Raw genomic sequence first — 18,062 nt, 5'->3', positions numbered from 1 at the left:
ATTAAACAGACATCCACGAATTAGTTTAATATTATATATATGTGAATGTCGAAATGTCACATGAACAATTCAAATATTAGCACCGTGTTTTTAAAAAAAGAATTACAACATCTGCAAATTGATATCAAGTATCTTTACCTCCACCAAGGAGGTTATGTTTCCAGCCCAGTCTGTTATTTTGTCGGTAAGCCGTGCTACTCGGATGTGGTGACCTTGTCTAAAAAGTTTAGACAAGTTGAAGGGATCTGAGGCGCTGAAGAAGGTGGTGATGAGATATTAAAGGGTTTTTGACTCACCGCTTCAAATTCCTTCAACTTGGTTTGCGAGCAAGATTACTCAAAAGCAACTGAACAGATTCCCATGAATATTGGTGGAAGGACAGGACATGAGCCAAGGCAGAAACCATTCAACTTTGGTGTGGATCTGGATCAGGGGAAGGATCCAGGAAGTTACTTTTTTAAAGATTGTTAGATAGGGAGTTTTTCAATATTAGATATTTATATTAGAGATCTTTAGGGGACTGATCTGGATCTGGTGAATGTGTTTCCATGAGGGGACTGTTAGGCCTTGGTGGAGGTTTGCATCCCATGAGTGCCCTTCTTGTTAAACCTGTACCAGTTAATACCTTTTCTTAAAAATACACCACCAGTATATCATTATAATTTAAAGGGTGGGAATGAACTGCTCAGCCATTTGGTGGAGTCGTGATAAATGGAAATTTAAAAGCAGTAATAGAAAACTTTCTCCAGAGAGCTGCTCACCAACAACAACAAGTAAAACTCGTCACCACCTCCCACTCCAACTGCCTCTAAATATTAAATATTAAATAGTTACGTCGCATGATTCACATTACAGATCTTCAAACTGCAGTCACTTCTCTGTGCTGGTGTTCGGGCCCACAGACATGCAGAGTTTCACAGAGTAGCTCTCTCTCCTTTACAGGTGATCCACTTGGGGGGGGGGGGGGGGGGGGGGGGTGGGATCACCTCGATCGTATACAGCAGTTTGTAAAAACAGCTCAGCAAAGTGAAGGCTACACGAGACAGAGACGTCCCACAAGAAGCGAGAGCAGCAAGATGGCTGCTTTCGATGGAGCGTCGGACTGAAGAGGAGGCAGGTCTGATCTGGCTGCGATGGGGCGAGTGAAGATGTACGGGTGATCCTACAGATGGGACACAGAGAAGATGACAAGCGATAAATGCCTCCTTTAGGGACAATGAAGTATTGATATCCATTCATCCATTCATCTGCCTATCCATCCATTCATTCATCCATCCATGCATCCATCCATGCATCCAAGCATATCCATCCATCCACCTATCCACCATACCAACCTACCTACATTACACCATCTTGTCTCTTGTTTGGTTTAGCTGCCATTTAAATGCACAAAACCTTTCAGGTCGAAGACACAGGTTACACATTGACATTAACACTTGTCTTACCATCGGTGGACAGGTGAGCGTGATGGGGTCAGAGAAACTGTTCACAATCATCTTTCCTCCCTCCGGCTGAAACTGTCAACAGAGTGAGACAGAGGTAAAGGTGAACTATACTGAGAAAACAAAAGGTGTTACTTTTGTTCTTTTTTTTTTTAAATGTGCCCTTGATTTTATTATACTGATCTAATGTGCATATAATCTCTTCAGTCATTTCATATCAATCCTCTGATGCCGTTTCCTCATTCTGAGAGGCAGTGGGCCGATTGTTGACCTTTAAAGCTCAACACAAGCAGTGGGAGTCCTTGTTCACCATGTTGTTCCACAGTCCCTTGGCCAGCTCCTCGTGTCCCTTTATGGTGAAGTGGAAGCAGTCGTGAGTGAAGAAGGTCATGTCGATCTTCCCGCTCTGTTCGGAGACACAAACACACATTAGTGTAGGTTTACTGAGAGAGAGAGAGAGAGAGAGTGAAGGAGTGAGAGCGAGAGAGAGATGCTGGTGAAACGGGACTTCTGTCTCATTCTCAGCAACGCGCTAACAGACCTAAAAAGCCACAGCCTGTCACAATCTGGACCCTCAGTCATCAACTGTGTAATGTTTCACACCCATTCATCTCCTGAGAACAGGCACTTATGCCGTGTTGACATTGTCGTGGCCTTTGAGGAGAGAGGCAGTTTACCGGGAGGCGCGGAGGGTCAGCGTGTTTGAGGAAAGGCTGATGAACGACGGCAAAGTTGTCCCTGAAGAAACGGTCGCTGTGCAGCAGCTCCTCCAGTTTTTTCTGAGGGAAGTGACATGGCAATCAGATTATTACCTCCACCAAGGAGGCTATGTTTTCAGCCCTGTCAGTTTGTTTGTTTAGAATCCATTGTATTTTGGTGCAGATGAGGATCTAGTCTTCTCTTTTATTAACTTTGTGAGAATAATTCATGGATCCCGAGGCATGTTTAGGGGACTGATATTTACGCGCTATGCTATTTACTTTCATAAACTGTGAATGTGTACATTGTGATTTTGATTAGTAGGTGGATTTATTAAATGTGGGGGGATAAACTGTACCTGGAACTCCAGATTGACCTCCACCAGCTCCCGTAGCTCTGGAGACCCGGCTACTGGCTCTATCAGGCACGAACAGAACGACCTGAGTCACAGTCCAAAACAAAAAGGAGGAATGTAAAGAAATGAAGGTTAGAATTCATATCATCCATCCATCCATCCATTTTGTCGTATAAAAGAAGACATTAAAAAATTGGTAGATGCATCTACTGCAGAGCCTGATAACTTCAAAAATCCCCTCCAGACATTCTTCATATCCAGACTGCACTAATAAATTTGTGTCTAATTTATCCATCTCAACTTGTTAAAAATTCATGACAATATATCTAATTCCTCTTCATAAAAAAAACTTGTTTTCCACATTTTTTTCTCATAAAACTTTTATTACTATGCCTCCTACTTTGCTAAAAGCACATTCTGAGTGGTTGTGTTTGGAGGTTTCAGATATAAACCGAGATGTGAACTGAGACACTTGAGAATCATTCTACTGTCAAACTCTGCACATAGATCATCCTGCACATCGTTTAAATGATGGTAAAAGGGAGATAAACGTGGAGGAGTGCTTATAAATGTTCACGTAAAGAAAGTGTGGCTCACCGTTGGAGCAGACACCCCGGGGTGGGCTTCTGCACCTCCCTCAGAGTTTGCATGGGCAGGATCTGAGCCACGTTGACGATCATACGAGGAACCTGAAAGGAGCAAAGGGTGTGTGTGTGTGTGTAACATGTACATGAATTTAAAAAACAATCCAAATATGTCTCGTTTTCTCGCTCTCTGTTTTTACCTCATTCATCAGCATTTCCAAGGAGACGGTCATATAGTGAATGAAGTTATCCGCTGAGAAAAGAGCCTGGAGAGAAACACTGCAGAGGTTAATCACAACTCTTCTATTGAACTGACCTCAGGGAGGTGATGAAGGAGACGGACACAGACCTTATCTTTGCAATAATCACAGATGTCATTCATGCCCATGAGAATGGTCAGAAGCTTCCAGTCCTCCTCGAAGTTCAGACCCTGCAAAATAAGACAATGTCCCAGTTGTAGGATAATTCAGATTCAAAGAGGTAATAACCAGTTAACTCTATTAACACTGTGTTGTTACACTTCAGGGCAAAGGTAGAGGTATTCAAACATTTTACTACAGTAAAAGTACAAATAAATAGACAAAAATGTACCGAAGCAAATGTAAAAGTACCACATTACATTTTCTACTTGAGTAAAAGTATGTAGGTATTTGCATTTAATTATACATTAAGTATTATGAGTAAAAGTATTACTATATATACTAAATACAAAAAATATATACTTTTATTTCTCAATAGTACAGACATGGCCATAGTCATGTATCTCTTAAATACAGCCATGGTAAATCTAAGGGCTGCCTCCCATTGGTGGTTTCTTTAGATTCCAGTTTCTGATGCTACTACTGCAAGAGGCGGGCTCTAATATAACCTGCCTGCTCTGATTGGATCAGTGAACCACTTCCTCTCTCGTTATTGGTTACGTTTAAAAAAACAGTAGAGTAGAAATTACAGATATTTGCTGATATGTAGAGGAGTAAAAGTGAAAAGTACCTGAAACTAAGTAAATATACTTTGTTACATCCCATTACTGCTTCAAGTACAACAGTAGCATTACCTCATATCCTCTCAGCGTGTCAATCAAATGTCTCGTCTGGCCGGGGAGGTTGCTGCAAGGAAACAGAAGCAGAATCCTCGTGAGCATCACTGATAAATAAAACAGAAAGTTCACACACTTTTGCACAAGTATATATTTTCCTAGTAGAAGCAGCTTGAAGCCCAAACACAGCAACAGTCAGGATAAAAGGCTGTGATGTGACGTTTTTCAGGTCAGGCTATGATAAGTGGAACGATCCCTCCGAACAAACATGGAGGATTCTATTAGCTCGTGATCCCTGCAGGTTGAAAACAGAGCTGGGGGCCTTACAAAGTGTTGTGTCCGGTCACAGCCAGGTTGAAGCCAGTTTCACTGATGTGACCCTGCATCCCGTGGACCGTCTTCCCGGGAGCTGCACCGACCAGGTTGGGATTGAACAGCTTGATGATATCTACAAGCACACGATGTGGAAAAGAAATATGTTTAGTGAAACAGATGCTTCGTCTTTGGTCGACTGAGCGGAAAATGTTGAGACGTCTGCTGTGATTAAAACATCTTACTTGCCAAAGTAATGACATCCTGAAATGAGCCGTAGCCACCGATACTGTAGGAGGCAGAAGAGGAGAAGAACATTTAATTCAAGAACAAGACATTTATTGACATTCAATGGTTAATTGATGTCCTTCCATCAACATTTTGCAACAGCTTCAGTGTAACACAACTAGATATTGACAGAAAGGTGGAGGTAAAATAAGTCATGTGATGTGGTGTCATGTAGGACGTCTACAGAGGTTCACAGGATATCCGTCACCTCCACGAGACGTGACGGAACTCGATGGGAATCCCGAGGACAGTAGTGGCGTTGGCGCCTATGGACGTCTGCAAAAGAGACACATCAAAATAAAACAGATGATGTGATGACGATGCAGAGGAATGAATGAACAGTCAAACAGCAGATATATGTATCAGGAGTGGGGCTAAGAAAGTATCAGGAAATAACACATACTGTGAGTGAATCCCCCAAGGCAGCGATGACTTTGATATCTGCCGCCTTCACAAATTCAACTGAACAAAAGCGTGGAAAGGAAAGATGGAGACGGAGAGAGAGAGAAGAGGGAGAAAAAGAGAAAGAGAGAGAAAGAGAGCGATCAGTGGAATTGAGTGGTGCAACATAGACGAGATTGATGTGTTGCTGATGTGGACGTGAGGAGGACTGAGACAGACCTGAGGAGGGCACAGTGGGAGAAGGACTCATGTCCGGACACTGGAACACAGGATGCTTGAAGCTCGCCGGTCGAGTTTTTTCTGGAAACTCCTAAATAAATAAATAGAGAGAAAGAGAGAAAAAACTTATGTTTCAGATGTAATAAAGCACATTTTTCAGGCACATTTCACTTTTACTCCACTACATATATCAGCAAATATCTGTACTTTCCACTCTACTACAGTTTTATAACGCACTGTGTTACATGTTCACATTTTCAAAAAGCCTTCATAACAAGAGGGAATGGTCCATTGATCCAATCAGAGCGGGCAGGTAACATTAGACCCCGCCTCCTGCCGCTGCATCACTGACTCAGCCATTCATTAATATGACAATACAATGTTTTCAATAGTATCATCTGCAGTACTCTATAATAATATGATAGTCTGTACTATTTTTGTGTTACATAAAGTATACACTAGACAAAGTAGTAGACGGTTGTTATAGTGACACTCTGCAAGTACTTTGACTTTGAATACTTTATGTACATTTACAAACATGTACAGTACATACTTCATTCAAAGTTTGTTTTTTTTGCTTTTATTTAAGTATATAATGTCTATTTGTAGTTTTACTTCTGTGAAATGTTTGAGTACTACCTCCATCACAGATCTATCCTTTATTTTCATGTATTGAAAAAGTCTTAGAGGTTTATATTGACCTGAGTTTCTTCCCGTCGGACGTCTTAGAAAACCTTGTTTTACTGTGTTATCTTTACTTTACTAACCCTGATCTCTCTCCTGTCTTTAGTCTGTTAGCTGAGCTTGTTCTGCTCATACTCAGGAAGCCTGCTGCTGCTGCATGTGCTCTGCTCACTTGTAATCCATTTTGAAAGTAGGTTATCAACATGACATTGTTTTGATGTTTTCCTGGTGTGAAATAAATCTGTCACTCACGGCCTTTCGGTCACAGTGAGTCATAAATAGACAATGATTAAAGAAAATGTCATAGGAATTTGATTTTGATCTTATCCATTATTTAAAAGTAACATATGGTGTTCAGTGATAAAAGCAGGATTAGACAGTACCTTGTTGAGGGCCTCCTTGCTGTAGTGTCGTATCCCCTCCTCATACTCCCCCCACCAGTCGTTACCTTAGAGAGAAGGGTTAATTCCAAAGTGTGGAATCAACAAATACTTTGACATCACAGAAACAGGCCGTCAGTCTTTACGTCCATTTTAATCCGACTCTTTATGTAAAACCTAATCTGTCTATAATGTGAGGCACAGCGTGAAAAAGGGCCCAGTTCCCCTGCAACAATAAATGTAGGCCCACGTGTGCTCTGCTTGTTCCAGCACTTACCTTTGACAGAGTGGGGCACGAGCACACACGTTGCCACGGCGATCCAAAGCCACTCCATAGTAGCTCCACGGGTCAGTCAATAGGTCGCCCCCACGGACTGCACAATGTGATGCTCTCTCTTTTTTTTTTACAGCCCTGTCACTTTGTCTCGCCCACCCTCCAGAGCTGAGTGACACCCTGCGGCTTCAATCAGCGTCAGCAGCAGCACAATACCTACGAGTTATGTTTGAGTTTTGAGGCACTTTAGGAAACAATCGCTCGTTGTGCTAATGGCAACATAATCTCTCGTCATGTTTCCTCAATTATTAAAGGGTTTGACCTACAAATACCTGTTGATGTAAACATTTTAAAGCAACTTTTTTTACTTCAAAATAGCCGCTTCCAAATCTTTTGTGAGCAGGTCGGATCACCAGTCAGGCTCAGCAAAGCCAAATTGTAGATCAGTTCAAAAATACTTAGCACTCATTAAAAACCAGCGTTTATCTCCAATGTTCAGCGAGGACAGAGTTTGGTGTATTTGTTACAGTGGCAGTTCTTCTGCTTCAGGACGCTGAGGATCATGGGTAATATCCTCCATTCACTTGTTTCAGTTCAGTGACCACACAGATGGATGGGCTTTGTTTTTTCTCTACATTAACACCACTTACCAACAGAGATATTCCCCACATGTGGCTGCAGAGGGCGCTGTTGCTTAGTAACAGTTATATAGTGTTGCTTTAACAGTAGGGACAAAATTGAAAATTCAAATTACAATGACCACCACTAAATATCCATATCATTTATTAATTTCCATATAAACTTATTCAAGTATTTGTGATGTTAAAGATCCAGTCCTCCTGACTTTCTTCCATTTTAGACAAATTGTGAGTGTTGATATCAATGCATGAATGCAGGGACGTCAATTTCATCGGAACCATTTGGAATAATCTTTTAACCTGAAATTAACATTTTACTGTCCTTGTTGAATTTGTACACTTCACGCAGATCTACTGGGAGACAAAATCTCAATAATAATTCTTACAACATACTGTGGAAGTGAACAGAAGGGCCTCAGAGAATAAACTGCATGTGGCAAATTTAGGAGTTTCTATTCCTGTTTTGATAAACACAGTACAGACGCACCAAAGCTACACTTGTTTTTCATTTCAGGCTCCGACTCCATCTGAGCTGCAAAGTGTGAGCAGAGCGCAGAGCTCCGACTTGAGCAAATGTGAGGGGGTGGAAAGAGCTGAAGTTTGGTAAAAAAAAAAATTCCCTTCCTCTAAAGTGGAAACAATCCAACAACAGAGTTTAAAGCGTTAGTGTCTGTGAGGCTGTTCCAGATTCTGCCTCAGCTAACACACAGCTTAATAAGCTACAAGGAAGAAGGAAACGATTGAACCTTCATCCAAAAACCAAATCACATCTTGCTGATGGAAACAGATCACACCGGTGATCTCTGCTTTCTTTCTCTGGACTGTGCACATCTGTTTTTTACATTTGTTCTTTAAAATGAATTTTCAAAAAAGGCTGAGCACTCTGCTTTCACTGTACTCGGAGAGTGAAAGACATCTGTGTAGATTCTCCAACAGGATCTGCATCAGAGATTTTGGTGGCAAGCCTTCTAGATGTTGAAAACATCAGACACCAAGCGCTGCGCTTAAAATGAAATAATTTATCAAACAAGCATCGAGTCCAGCTTTTCTATCAATTAAAGTTAACTACTAACCACAATTCTTGTTCGTATACTTGTGACATGAAATGGCTTTAGTACATTTTAGCACCGTCACTGACAGTGAGAAAATAAAAACTGTCTTTCTCTGTGAACTGCAGGTACTGACCTGACGATATGTCAATTAAAAAAAACAACTAATGAAGTTACAATGCGAAACTTGTTTACTCAATGGATGTATAAAATAACAAAAAAAAATGCCTAAAGTCTGCAAAACATGCACAACCATGACTTCTGTTAGCAACAAGACTGGGGCTAGCAAATAAAATTATCTTTGTTCACATTCTCCTGACTCAAATTATCTTCTCTGCACAAAATTAGGATTGAAGCAGTTCAACTGTGTAAAATTTTCTCAAAAAAAAAAAAAGAAAGTGAGAAGAAACTAATGCACATATCAGATTTCAACTATGTCGACCAAAACACCTTTGATCTGGCAACTGCAGGACTATTTCCACGGTGAGGACACGGCTGCTTCTGACCTGAGTCACAGACGAACAAGTCCACAAGTCTGTGTTATTCATCCTCTCTGCAGCACTGTCCTGACACACCTCCGCTGTCTTGCTCTAAGCACAGGACCAGCATATTTAAAATGGAGAGAGGGAGTTGTGAGGCTGAGCAGTTCTGCAGTGATCTTAGTCTTTATTCAGCGTGTGGAGTGGAGCAGGCAGAGTGGGAGAGGTGCTCAAACTAGCAGATATTCAGCTAGTAAGCAGCAGCCGCTCCATGCCTGGCACAGCTTCCGTCTGTCTATTCCTGCCCTCGCTCTGTCTGGCAACCTCTCACTGCTGCTGCTCCTCCTCCTCCTCTTCCTCCTGGACCGGGCCCTGGCCTTGTGTTTCTTCCTGACCCTGGGAGTCGTCCTGGGCTTGTGGCTGCTCCTGAGCTGGCCTGGGAGGGGGCGCCGGGGCGGGGGCAGGGGCAGGGGCGGGTGGACGAGGCAGCACTATGATTTGGTGTTGGCGTTGTCGGTAGGCGATGACTGTGCCCAGGAGAAGGGCGATGACGGTCATAAGGTAGAGGTCCCACTCCGGGCCCAGAATCTGGTCCAGGTCCACCTGAGAAATCAGCTCCTTCAGCTGAGAAGTCAAATGAGAAGAGGATGAAGAGACACATCTCATTAATTTCACTTCTGTCTAATGAAGAAGCTTTTAACTTGCTTGAGTCTCCATCTCAAAGCCAAACTGTCACGGCTGAGATTGGGAATTTAGGAGGGAGTACTTACGTTAAAATCCTGCAGGTACTGAAGTGTGTAAATCAGACCCAGCTTGCACAGAGCCAGGAAGACTGGGACCTGGGCATCAGGACTGGCTTCAGCGGCCATGTCGTAGAAACGCTTGGCTAAATGAACGTCCTGCAGAAAACAAATGGAACAAATCTGAATTACAAATGAGTCTGTGCATCTTTGGATTTCAGACCAACAACTACATTAAGTATATACTGCATTTACAAAGCAATATAACTAAGTGCAAATAAATATAATATTGAGGGCGAGCTGATGTTTACGAGTCACCAGTGAAACTAAATGCCCACCTGTTTGATGCCCAGGCCTTTCTCGTGCATGTAGCCCAAGTTGAACATGGCCTGTGCGCTGTGCTGCTGCTCGGACGCGAGTCTGTAGTGGATGACAGCCGTCTCATAGTCCACATCCGTCCCGTAGCCATAGAAGTGATAGTCCCCGAGTTTTATCCTCGCCACAGTGTAACCTGGGAAAGACAATAACATGCATCAACTTTATTTCTAGGGAGTCTCACTCATAGATGGATTCCCAGAGGAGAAGAGAAGCTAAATTATAAAAAGAACATGAGCACTGATGTAAAATAGATGTGTGTGTGTGTGTGTGTGGACTCACCTTGTGCTGCAGCTCTTGTCCAGTGGAGCAAAGCACGAGGGTAGGTCTCGTTCTCAGTGAAGATCTGTATCCCTTCTGTTTGAAACAATTCACACATAGTAAAGGGTGAGAAAGTTACTTTCTTAAAGTTGTTGTTATTATCAGTAACATGGAAAATGGTCATCATTAAGACAAAGGAGCATTAAGTTAAATCAGTTTTGCTTTTGTTTAACAAGAAGTTAACAACTGTGATTAAACTATGACAAAGACCAACTTAATTCATGTGAATGTGTAAATTCTATCATAAGATATTCATTGTTAGATCATCAAATAGTCGCACAGCAGAATAAGAAAACTACACATATATAAAGATTACCGTCTTCCACACAGTCAGACGTCTCTCCGAGTTTTCAATGTAAACTAACAGTTTTATGTTATTTAAACCTGATTTTACTTTACACTTCAATACTTTCTTTCCTTCCTGTCAAGAGGAAAATGTGATGGTTTCTCTTACTCTGGTCCAGAATGAAGGCCACGTTGCTCTGGGCCACCTCATAGCCCTGCTCAGCCAGCATCAGATACTGCACCAGCGCTGCATCCGACTCGCCCTCCTTGAAGCTGCCGTAGGCCGTCATCAGACGCTCTGACCAGCGGCCGCGCTCGCACACGTTCTTGAAAAGCTGCAGCAAAGACACAGGCACAGTCTGACCACCCAAACAACCAGGCATATTTAACAAATGCACACAACAGTGTTATTGTAGCTGCGTATGAGAATTGTGACTTCTGATTTAATCATTCTCCAACTGGCAATACTGTGAGAGTGTAAACAATGACCACTGGAACAAGACTAGAATCAATGATAACTGTTCAGCTCTAATTAAGAGCTCAGTAATTGGCAGTTTATGAGCTTTAATTGATAAATAATTGCTGAATCACAGCAGAGATAGGTCTCTCAATCTCTCCTCATTTAAACATAATAAAGAGAAAGGAGCAGCGGCTGCAGGGTGGCTCACCTCCACAGCAGTGTGGCAGGAGCGCATCACACCTGTGCCAGTGGCGTGCATCTGGGCCAAATTGTAGAAGGCCAGGATGTGGCCTGCCTGCGAGGCCAAGTTGAAGAACTTGAGAGCCTGTTTGTAATCGCGCTTCACACCGATGCCGTCTGGGGAACAAGAAGGAGAAGAGAGAGATTAACAGTGAGTCACACGGAAGAGGAAACAGGTATTCTGGTAAGCAGAAATAAAAGTTATGTGTAGGGAAGAGAGAAAAAGAAATAGATCATTATGTTTTAACCATAGACAGTAAGTAAAGGTTTTCACCCCTGTCCATTGGTTTGTTTGTTTGTGGAAACTTGGTGGAAGGATGGGACATGGGCCAAGAAAGAAACCAGTAAATGTTGGCCGGAATCCAGACAAAGTAGAAGATACAGGATTTTTCTTTTCTCGTTTTTTCCTCCTGACATTTTCACCAGTTTCTCAGCGAATAATTCATGGATCATGATGAAAAAACAGGCATATTAAGGAGACAGATATTTATGAGTGTGTGCAATTTGGTGCAGATCCAAATAAAAATCCAGATCTAGCAAATTTAAATGTGGTTTCATAAGTGGACTGCTGGGCCTTGGCAGACGTGATGTCTACTCTAGTTAAAATCTTCAGATGCAACATGATTTACCGGACCAACAAGAAAGAAGGATGATGTGTAGGATGATGTCCACAACGAGCAAACACCAAACACAGACGCACATCCACACTAAGTCCTTAACACTCACTGTAATACATGGTGCCCAGCTGGAGTTGTCCATCCACCCAACCCTGCTCTGCTGCCTTCTGGAAGTATTTCAGCGCCAGCTCATAGTTCTGAAGACACAAACACACAACCTTCAAAGAGCTGCTCTCATTTCAGCACCAGCGAGTCGGAGTGAACGTCTCACAAATCAAACTGCTGAGATTTATATTTCCCCACATCTCTATTCTTAGTGCCAAGAACCGAAGCTGCCAGGATTGAAAAAGAAAAACAATCTGAAAAGTTGAATAAATCATAGTCAAGTCACCTTATGTTAATGTGGAGCTAATATATGAAAACAAATGTAAGGCTCCTCACCACTTGGACACCTCTTCCATATAGATAGGCCATGCCCAGGCCGCTCTGTCCCACTGGATTACCCTGAATGAAAAAAAGAAATGAAAAGCATGTCAAAGCAAACGCTGAGTGAGTGACACATGATTGACACATGTCATCTAAAAAGGTAAAAGTGTGCGGTAACAGACACATGTTCCTCTCAGGAGGTATAAGGATAACATTGATCCAAACACCAGAATGGAAGTTCCTCTGCTCAGATTTAGAAAAAGTCAAATATTCTCCAGCTTCTTTCTTACCAGGTCTGAAGCCTTCTTGAAGTACTGCAGCGCCGTCTCGTTGTTCTGAGGCAGATACTCGCTGCCCTCCGAGAACATCTGAGCGACACAAGGAGTCACAGCAATGAAAAACTAAGGCCCGAAATCTAAATACACCACACCACCCACAACAGTACTGCCAAATCATTGGCTTTCTTTATTTTGGAAGGAATTCTGTGCTGCTCTCCAACTATCTGACTGTTTCTCACACAGTATGGGCAACATATTCATAATATTTGCAAACACAGAAGTGGAACAGATGGGTTAAAAGTAAACTTATTAAAAACCCATCTCAATATTTACAGATACAAATAGAAAAAAAAAAGTTTGAACAAAAAAAGAGAGCCTTCAATAAAAGTGTGTACTAACAGACAGATAGATTCAACCTCATGTCACCCACCTTTCCCAGGAAAGCCATAGCGTGTGTATTCCCTGCATTAGCAGCCTGGTTGAAGTAGTCATACGCCCTCTGTTGGAGAGTTTTAGAAACAAATTCAGTGGTGAAAAAACTACCTCAGAAATAAATTTAAATGATATTTTTTTTTTTTAAGTTACCTGGTGATTTTGTTCAACTCCACGCCCTCCATGCAGATGAAGCTGACCCAGGCCTACCTGAAAGGAGGAAAATTACAGAGCAGTCAGGGGAACATTTGGGGTGAACTGAATATTTGTCGTTAACTAAGAAATATCAGTTATTAGATTACAGACAGCAACGACACATCTCAGTGGTAGATATGATGTACATAAGTCAAACTACAAGTAGAAATACTTTGTGAAACCAAGAAAGTCAGAGTTGATTTTGCTCACTTTCACCTATTACTTTGTTGGATGAGGAAAAACTAGCAGCTGACATCCTGACACTTTCTACACTCAAATATTCTAATTATTACAGTGTATATTTGTATTACTTTTCCCCCAGTGAACACAATTTGTATCCATTTGTTATAAGGTCACTCCCACATTATCAGGGTTTGAATATATTTGGCTGCTTGTTGTATTGAACAAAGGACAATGTCATTGGTTTTACCTGAGCTTGTACGTCTCCTTTCTCAGCTAGAAACTGGTAGTACTGGATCAGGTCCTCCTCCAACATCCCACTGGTGGAGCCCGGGTTCTCCACCTCATCCAGGAGCCTGATCCTCTGCACAGCTGATCCCCCCGTCAGAGACACGTCACTGGCCACTGGTGCCAGAGGGCAGATTGGAGAGAAAGAAAAAAGGAAGAGGAAAAACCCTTAGTTAGGTTGTGCCTAAAACAATCATAGTATATTAGATTAAAAGGTTTAATAAGTGCTGCAAATTCTTACCCTGATTTGCCACAAGCTTGTAGTGGGTTAGTGCTGACTCACAGCTCTGGGGAACACCCACACCTCCCCAGTATCTGTATCCCTAATAAGACATAAAAATAATTTGTAATTCCTTATACAGAGAGTGATTCTGTCATTTATTCTCTGACAAACCAATGGACTCACCAGAATCATATGAGCTACCAAGTTTCCACCGAGTGCACCGAAGGTGTAGTAAACCAAGGCCTGAGAAACAAGAACAATTAATGGAAAAGTGTCAGACATTAAATTCATTCAGATTTTGTCCAAAGCAACCTTCAATAATCACATTTAACCTCTGAGGCAAAAACAGCTCGATCAAAAACTTGAATACATAACTTAAGTCACACTGATTAATAAAAAAATCACCTTAGCTTGACTCGAGTTAACTCCAAGTCCTGCAGCATATAGAAAACCAAGAGCCTATGAAAAAACAAAACAAAGCACACGGTCACATATTTGATTATCTGCACACTAATAATCAGTATTAATAAAAAACAAAATGTCAAAATGTATTTTTCTCACTTAAAATACAGCAGAAATTGCCTGTAGTGATTACACCTGTCCATGTCAAAATGATCACTAAATATACAAACAGATTACCATCTAAATGACATTTGTATATTTATTATGTGAATGTACAGTAACAGAGAACTTTCCTATTTACTGATCTATAGATGAAATTAGATAAACAACTCTGTGGCTCTCTCCTGCTCCAGTTCTGTGTTACAGTCCAATTACATAACACGCCTGCTGCTGTGGAAGATAGTAATTTACTGTAAAAGCCCCAAACCGCAAGCAGAGCAAGAATGGGAGGGTGTGATTAGAGAAAGCTATCACATGGTGCAGGAGTGTGCACAGTAAGCACACGCACAAACACACAGTGAACTTATGTCGGGAGAGCAGGTAGGGGCGGTCCAAAAACCTTGTACAAATAAAGTTAATTTAAGACAACCTTAGCACATGAGAGATTGCAGTAGACTGGTACATACATGTCCGTATGATGTCATGTATAATAAGACCCTAAATAATGACTGTAAGCAGATTACTTTATTACTATAAGTAAGCTATTTAACAGCTTTTGTAGAAATTAATTTGCCCCAAGCTTTTTGATCCATATAACTGGTTGATCCCTGTAACTGGGATCACTACAAGCGGTTTCCACTGTTTAAACATTTTGGAGTGGAACTGTACCATCTGAGCTTTGGGTGAGCCTTCCACAGTAAGCTTCTCAAACATTTCTTTGGCCTTGGAGACATTCTGCTTCATGTAGTCTCCAAACAGCATGGCGTACGCCACCTTCTCCATGGCTTTCTGGTGTCCCTTCTCTGCTACTTTCAGCAGCTTTTCATATAACCTGAGAGAGTGGTTGTATAAGCAGAGGTGGTGAGGACAATGTGACCCAGGTATAACAAAAATGATGTGTCCATAACAAACAGTGCTGTGACATCTAAAGCAAATAGGGATGTGCCGACCAAAGTCACACAGTAATAAAGCATATATTTTAAAAACTGAAGCAAACACATGCAGGTAGAGATGAATCCTGTAAGAAGAAAAAACAAGGTTGTTATGGTTGATTAGAACCAAGGGAATAAATCAGACAGAAGAAACTCACTCTTTTTTCTGTGTTTTTCTGCTGGTGGCATTGAGCATGCGCAGGACAGTCTGATACAGCTCCTCAGTTTCCTCTGCCTGCATTCTCTGCTCTGCCTGCTCCTCCGCTTTAGACAGAGGAGAGAAGTCGAAAAGAACATACAGATTCAAAACTTTGGCAACAGTACAGACATAATCATTTTGAAAATGAAAACATGATTTGCTCTCAAACCAGTTTCAGTGGGCTCAGTTGGCTTTTTGTAATAAATGAGACTACAACACTTGTTGTAAAATGTTCAGGCAAACTTTAGACTTACTCTCACAAAACCCCCACTTCTTCTCCTGGTCATAGTCGTAGATTGTGGCACACCACAACCGTCCATCCCCCCGTCCATCAGTGGTACAGTCCATATACTCCTTCCGCTGGAAGAGGAATGGGAAGACACAAGGTTCTCCATGGGCTGTACCTCCATTCACCACTGGAACTGTAGAAAAATGTACCATAGTATTATAATAGTAATATAAATAATGACAATGTAAAAATATCTGGGTATAATGTCATCAAGTCCATTTACTATGTCTCTCTTCTATGAAACAACAGTAATGAATTTACAATTCCATCATAACACATACAAAACTTTTATTTAAATACATTTTATCTATATATTAAGCTCAATATTACACTTGTGCAAAAAGCCAGGAGGAGAATAGTTAAAAAATCCCCAAGTTAAATGACGTAACTGACTGCAAGAGGAGCCACAGGTGCAAAGTGCTGTTAATTTCTCATGGGGTTTAACCGTTGATCCGATCTGGCACTGCCCTGAAACCACAAGCGCTTTCGCTCAATACTGAAACAGGTTAGACTCAACAGAGCTTACAAAAATAACACCAGGACAGATGTGATTTAAGATACAGACCTGAGGGCTCAGATATGTCAGTAAATCTCCTGACTGTGTCTGCTACATAACATTTAATACATAAAAATCTACAATCAAACACGACTTACGGATTGCATGTGCATGCCCTAAGTAAACAGACAGCTCTGCTCTCATCCTGTGGTTCGTCTGTCTCACTGCACAGTCATTATTTACCACTATGTCTTTATTTGAGTTGAGATTTGAGTCTTTACCCTCTTTGGGTTTCTCCTCAGCTGGAGGAGGCGGGTCAGGCAGGTCCTCCTTCTCTTCTCCCTCCAGTCCATCTGCAGGTGACTCGTCCTCTGGTTGGGACACTTCATGACCGGAGGTCACAGAGGCACCTGCCGCGATGACTGATGCCAGACGGACGTCCTCTTCTTCATTGTCTGGGTCATGATAAGACTGAAAACATGGGGGGAATCACATATTAAAAAACAGGCTGAATACAGCGCACAAGCAGAAAAACTATGTATTTGTGACATTGAGTATTTACAGCAGTGATCCCCATTAGCTTAAACACTAGCATCAATTATCTGCAAACTATGACCATTGTCAAATACCTACAGTGTGACGTACCTTCAGCTCTGGGCCGTCATTTTCATGCTGCTCTTCATCTGTTGAGTATTAATATCACAGTAAGTAGGACAGTGGTCGGTCGTGTTTGCTAAACACAAACAGCTGCTTGGTTTCAGAGAGCTACCGTTAGCAGCTATTCCTCAGTGTCAGACTCAAACGGACTCAAACTGACAGGACTCACCTGATGTTATTCCTCTGACGAAGACTATCAGCACAACGGTCAAAAAGCAAAGTCCTCTCGTCGTCTTAAAACACCTTTTCGACCCCATTGCTGCTGCTGCTGCTGCTGTCAAGCTAACCCTGTGCTAGCTGCGGCTGCTGCTGTTCCTCTCGCCACACATTCAGGAGCAGCCGAGTCCCACCAGAAGCAGCATGAATAAACACACACGGACACGCGAATGAACCCGAATTTCGCTCCGGTTACTAACTCGGATAATTTTAGCTGCCGTGGCTGTCAAAGGAGCTAGCGAATTCCAATGCAAAGCTAAGCTAGCTAGAGTGGTGCTTGACTGAGGCTAATAACACGCAGAAATACCACGAACACGGATCGTTTGCAGGAGCGTCAGCACCTCCGGTTTCCCGCCAGTGACCGAGCGACTCTCTGTGCGCGAAAACATCCGCGTTTCAATGCGAGATGTGAAAAAGCCTCCAGCGTTTACTTTAAATTGACCAGACACTACTTAGCTTCCCATGTTAAGCTCCGTACTAGCGACACTTCCTGTTCTCGAATTATGACCAATCAGGGCGCCGTTCGCACGACCCTAGCCAATGAGCGCGGGGTAGAGAAGCTTAAGCCAATCAGGTGCGTACACAATTATGTTTCTCGGCGATGGGCTCGGCCACGACATCACAACAGAAGGTGCAGGAGTGATCGTGTGTGTGTGTGTGTGTGTGTGTGTGTGTGTGTGTGTGTGTGTGTGTGTGTGTGTTGCACTTTTAGACACAATCTGTACAGTTGAATGTATTTAATTCATGTAATTATATAATTTGAAGACTGGACTCAGAAAGACACTCACATCGTCTATATGACTGATCTTAT

The 18,062-nt window shown here is 42.1% G+C and overlaps 2 protein-coding genes across 2 annotated transcripts; both read right to left on the bottom strand.

The window, feature by feature from the left end:
* Nucleotides 1-536: 536 nt before the first annotated feature.
* Nucleotides 537-7,289, bottom strand: LOC117758880 (phospholipase B1, membrane-associated-like). Its single transcript, XM_034580903.1, has 17 exons — nt 6,679-7,289; nt 6,405-6,469; nt 5,338-5,428; nt 5,120-5,178; nt 4,925-4,992; nt 4,674-4,717; nt 4,444-4,564; nt 4,135-4,186; nt 3,430-3,510; nt 3,281-3,346; nt 3,094-3,185; nt 2,500-2,581; nt 2,120-2,221; nt 1,753-1,848; nt 1,446-1,517; nt 1,003-1,162; nt 537-925 (listed from the first exon to the last, which is right to left on the bottom strand). Exons 1-16 carry the CDS (start codon nt 6,734-6,736, stop codon nt 1,034-1,036), a joined length of 1,278 nt encoding a protein of 425 aa, XP_034436794.1. The 5' UTR covers nt 6,737-7,289; the 3' UTR covers nt 537-925; nt 1,003-1,033.
* A 1,026-nt stretch (nt 7,290-8,315) lies between these two features.
* On the bottom strand, nt 8,316-17,744 carry sel1l (SEL1L adaptor subunit of ERAD E3 ubiquitin ligase). Its single transcript, XM_034580852.1, has 21 exons — nt 17,205-17,744; nt 17,024-17,061; nt 16,660-16,849; nt 15,848-16,015; nt 15,553-15,658; nt 15,132-15,294; nt 14,307-14,360; nt 14,085-14,144; nt 13,920-14,001; nt 13,641-13,795; nt 13,169-13,225; nt 13,014-13,082; nt 12,596-12,673; nt 12,321-12,383; nt 11,989-12,076; nt 11,231-11,379; nt 10,732-10,897; nt 10,239-10,313; nt 9,920-10,092; nt 9,612-9,740; nt 8,316-9,465 (listed from the first exon to the last, which is right to left on the bottom strand). The coding sequence occupies exons 1-21, from the start codon at nt 17,290-17,292 to the stop codon at nt 9,169-9,171; spliced, it is 2,448 nt and encodes an 815-aa protein (XP_034436743.1). The 5' UTR covers nt 17,293-17,744; the 3' UTR covers nt 8,316-9,168.
* Between the last annotated feature and the right edge of the window lie 318 nt (nt 17,745-18,062).

This window comes from Hippoglossus hippoglossus, chromosome 24 (assembly GCF_009819705.1).
Source record: "Hippoglossus hippoglossus isolate fHipHip1 chromosome 24, fHipHip1.pri, whole genome shotgun sequence".
Lineage (NCBI taxonomy): Eukaryota > Metazoa > Chordata > Actinopteri > Pleuronectiformes > Pleuronectidae > Hippoglossus > Hippoglossus hippoglossus.
This window is presented reverse-complemented; position numbering and strand designations above follow the sequence as displayed.